This window comes from Electrophorus electricus, chromosome 1 (genome assembly GCF_013358815.1).
Source record: "Electrophorus electricus isolate fEleEle1 chromosome 1, fEleEle1.pri, whole genome shotgun sequence".
NCBI classification, from domain to species: domain Eukaryota; kingdom Metazoa; phylum Chordata; class Actinopteri; order Gymnotiformes; family Gymnotidae; genus Electrophorus; species Electrophorus electricus.
This window is the reverse complement of record NC_049535.1, coordinates 33,627,568-33,632,251: the sequence shown is the minus strand read 5'-3', so window position 1 is coordinate 33,632,251 and position 4,684 is coordinate 33,627,568. Positions and strand designations below refer to the sequence as shown.

Below are 4,684 nucleotides of genomic sequence, written 5' to 3'. Positions count from 1 at the left end.
ACCAATAATTTATTACACAGTAAAGGCATACCGTGTGTGTCTATAACTAGTTCAGTCAATAAATTTGAGTGCTGTTTCATAGACTTGATATTTTTTAAAGAAAACTACATTCAGATGAAACATGTATATATTTATCTTATTTGAACTACTTACCTGTTACTGGTTTTACCTGAAACCCTATCAAATACCTAATTTTGCCAAAGCTACCACACCCAGTACAACCATGTAGAACCATATGCCGCCATAGGGTGGCAGCACAGAGTCGAAATAAATTGCAGTGTCCTCTTAGAACCAACAAATAACTGTAGTTTCAAAACAGTGTTTTTTTGCTTTGAATCTCGCCATCATTTTAAAGCCCTGCATCTGTTTTTACCACGGAAGAGGTCTATCTCAATGAGATGGGCTGAACTGAACAGCTATGTATCAACTGTATACTATGCCTTGTCTTGGCTTCCATCTAACTTACACGCCAAGTTGCTAAGCAACAGCACTGCAGCAGTCTGTCAGGCGGCTTCATGGATGATCATGAAGATGACAGCCATGGACTGAGGAAAAAAAAAGCTCTCTGTTTAAAACATCTGACCAGAATGGTTCCAGATGAGTTAATATTCCCTCACTTCTGGGTAAACCGAGTCAAAGAGGCCTGTATCTGAGGGTATGCTTTTCCTCTTCGCTTCCCATCATTGCAAGGACACAGCCGACGTAGTTAGTGCTCTTGATCAAGACAGTCAGGACTGCTCTACACGCCCTGGAGGAGATGAGCTACCTCACCCACTCACTTCCAAGGCCTGGTGCTCTCAGACCTGCAAAGCTGCAGGTCCTCCAGTAAGTTACAAAGTCGACGTTAGCCACCAACCCACTGCATCCCCCCTGGTTTTAGTGGGAGATCCAAAACGCTTACGACTGGATTCTTATATTGAACACTTTTAACGGGTGAGATGGGATATCGATTGGCATTCGTCACCGGAAGACCCTGCTGACTATTTTTCAGGCCCGGAACGATCTTGTTGCAGCGCTTGGGGTTTGATTGGGGCCTGATGAGTGGCGGCACAGCCTAAGTTTCCCCTGCAGGACTGGAACAAAAAACCTCGCCAGTGCCGTTCTGCTTGCCCGCTGTCTTCTGTAATATATCGGCGATTTTATGGCAACGCAGAGCCGGATGGTCTTGGGTCAGCAGCTACCATGCTGAAACAGCCTGTCAGGAAGGGGTCTGCCACATAGGCAGGCAGTGCTGCTTCATCACACTTTACTGCAGTGGGAACTGGGGGCCGGAGGGTGGGAGAAGTCCCAGCCTTGTTAACCAGCATGCTGAGCTGTGCAATCAGGGCTCCGCTACAGGACAGGCCCAGCCCTACAGCTGCCTCCCGTCTGGGCCCGATCTCCAACGTCATTTCCATGCATCGCTGGCCACGATGCACAAGCAAGAGATTGCTCTTTGAACCAGAACCATCAAGTATTTAAAAGAATTACGCTGAACAGAAAAAAAAAACCCACAGGTGGGCTTTTGCAGTGCTTAGCTTGGTATGACTGATTCCCAAACGCTGAAGGCATCAAACGTTTTGGAGTGGTTTCCGTGACCGAGGCAGGTGATGCTCTGCAGCGTATGTACAGTTCTGTGAACTGACTCAAAATCAATAGGAAGGGATATTTTTAGCAGAGCCACATGTCGGAGTTCCTTTCTTTCACATGGCTCTTGGACGCAGCCAGTAACGCATGAGGAGGTTGGTGACGTGACTTGGAGAAGATAGGCAAAAAGAAATAAATAATTTCCCCAAGAACTTTGGAGGAGGCGAGTAAGTGCAGCAGAAGCTGTGATGGAGTCGTCCCACATATGAGAGACACAAAGTCCCTGCTGACTGACCTGGAGTTTGCAAATCCACCCTCTCATACCCTCAGCAGGCAAAGGGGTGCCTGCGTGGGCCATCTCTCTCTCTCTTTCTCTTTCTTTGCCCCTTATTATGAAGCCCTCGTCGACCACTGTCTGGCCGCCGGGATTATAGTGCAGCTTATTTGAAAAAGAGCGGCACGGATGTCGGAAGAAAAGCCTTGCTCCAGTAAATGGCTTCTGACCGACTCCCGCTGCCGTGTCCTGGTCCCCTGCCGTGCGGAGGGCTAGCCCTTAGATAAGATGGACTCGGGGCCTGTAATAGCCCAGGCCTCTGCTGGCCTGGAGATAAAGCAGACTGGCTATCAGTAGCAAGATGGCAAGTCTAATGGTATAAGCAACAAAGCTTGTGTTCATCACCAGGACAGGAGACAGGAAGCACTATCGGTATTATCAAACCATTAGCTTAAGAGATGTTTCTGTTCACACTGGAGCCTATTCACTTTAGCATGGAAGGTTTAGGACATAGACGCCCTTTCCCGTGATACCGATGTTAGTATAGAGTGTTCCTCAGCCTAGCTTGGGAACACTTGTGCCTGGGAGCAGAGGTCAGAGGTCAGTTGCATCAGACACATGTACTCTTGGTGCTTTTGAGTTATTGGTGTTGGTGTTTTTCACAATAGTGCACTTATTACGGATCAAACCATTGTATACTGATAGTCAATATGTACCTAAAGATCTGCAGATGCAGAAAATGTGAATTGCTAAACAGTTTATATATATATATATATATATATATATATATATATATATATATATATATATATATATATGTGTGTGTGTGTGTGTGTGTGTGTGTGTGTGTGTGTGTGTGTGTGTGTGTGTGTGTGGCTTTCAATGATTTCAACTTTATCAACGCCAGCACTACATTTTAACACTCTCTCTCTCTCTCTCTCTCTCTCACTCTCTCTCTCTCTCACTCTGTCTCTGATCAGAATTCTGAACTTATCCAAGTGGGAAGAGTCTGGCAAAGGAAAGGGTTTTGGGAGACACACCCACCCTGTGTAACACTCCACTCAGCCCTGCAGCACCCCCCCCCCCCACACACACACACACAAACATACACACACACACACACACACTGTCTCGGAAGCCCAGGGACGCGCTAACACACAAAGCAGCCCCCTCGCCCTTTCTGAAAATGCTCTGTTGGGAATTTTTCTTGGTATCGATGCTCAGTAGTTTCCTAGTATGGGCAAGTCCTTCGACTAACATCAAGATCACCCAAGGTGAGTCCCGCTGTGACCGTCCACCGGGAAACACAACGCATACACCATAACTTTATGGCAGAGACATGTGACTACTCATGCTGTTTGTTAGCTTCTTATTCACACTCTTAGATTATTCTGACCATTTATACTGTTTATTGATTATGTAGCTCTTAGTGCGAGCATTACTGAACACGTTTTATTGATTCATGACAGATTATAGCATAGAGTCTTTGATCCACTGTAGAGTGTCTCTGGAATGCTTCATGTACTTAAATTGGCAGAAAGGAAATAAAACATCAGCTTACACTTCTCTTACAGGTTTTAGTTGTTGTATCGGTAAAAGCATACAAACAAAATTAAATCTGATTGCTTAGTTTTAAAGTTTTTTATGTGGTTTCGACTAATAAACCTGAAGTTCTGTCATGTCAGCAGAATGACAGAGATTTAGAATATACATATATATAAACTAGTACAATGTATACATATGTGTACAATGGGCACAGTGCAGAGTTAGTATTACAGAGACAGTAGTACTAGTGAGTACAGAGTTAGTACCACAGAGACAATAGTACCAGTGAGTAAAGAGTTAGTACTACAGAGACAATAGTACTAGTGAGTGCAGAGTTAGTACTACAGAGAAAATAGTACTAGTGAGTAAAGAGTTAGTACTATGGAGACAATAGTACTAGTGAGTAAAGAGTTAGTACTACAGAGACAATAGTACTAGTGAGTAAAGAGTTAGTACTACAAAAACAATAGTACTAGTGAGTACAGAGTTAGTACTACAGAGACAATAGTACTAGTGAGTAAAGAGTGAATACGACAGAGACAATAGTACGAGTGAGTACAGAGTTAGTACTACAGAGACAATAGTACTACTGAGCGAAGAGTTAGTACTACAGAGATAATAGTAGAAGTGAGTAAAGAGTTAGTACTACAGATACAATAGTACTAGTGAGTACAGAGTTAGTACTACAGATACAATAGTACTAGTGAGTACAGAGTTAGTGCTACAGATACAATAGTACTAGTGAGTACAGAGTTAGTGCTACAGAGACAGTAGTACTAGTGAGTAAAGAGTTAGTACTACAATAGATAATACAAGTTTTCTATACAGAGTCAGTATTAGAGAATCAGGTCTACTGTTTAGTACAGCGTCAGTACTAAAGAATCAGTAGTGCAACTCTGTGCAGTAGTTGTTCTCTCAGTAAGAGCTCCCTGCTTCACAGCGCTGCCCTTGCACCTGCCGGGGTCCAGCCTCGCGGCCCTCTGCCCCCTCTTCTGGACTGAGTTCCAGGGGCACTGCTACCGATTCTTCCCTCTGAACCGCACGTGGGCCGAGGCGGATCTGTACTGCGCCGAGTTCTCCAACGGCTACAGATCAGCCAAACTCACCTCTGTCCACAGGTAACCGAGGCAATGGGAGGGTTTGTGGATATTTTTTTCTTTTACATGCCTTTGAGTCATCTGCTCTGTTGCACAGCTGGGAGGAGAACGTGTTTGTTTACGATCTAGTGAACAGCCGTGTCCCGGGGATACCGACAGATATCTGGATTGGCCTGCATGACAGGAGACAGGTAGGCATCCA

General features: G+C 44.8%; 1 protein-coding gene across 1 annotated transcript in view; it reads left to right on the top strand.

The window, feature by feature from the left end:
• Positions 1-2,954: 2,954 nt before the first annotated feature.
• Positions 2,955-4,684, top strand: part of clec19a (C-type lectin domain containing 19A) — a 3,422-nt gene continuing 1,692 nt past the window's right edge. Inside the window, exons 1-3 of the mRNA XM_027015697.2 lie at positions 2,955-3,114; positions 4,326-4,503; positions 4,580-4,673. Of these exons, the coding sequence (XP_026871498.1) occupies positions 3,027-3,114; positions 4,326-4,503; positions 4,580-4,673 (360 nt within the window). The 5' untranslated portion in view covers positions 2,955-3,026. The remainder of the gene's footprint in view (positions 3,115-4,325; positions 4,504-4,579; positions 4,674-4,684) is intronic.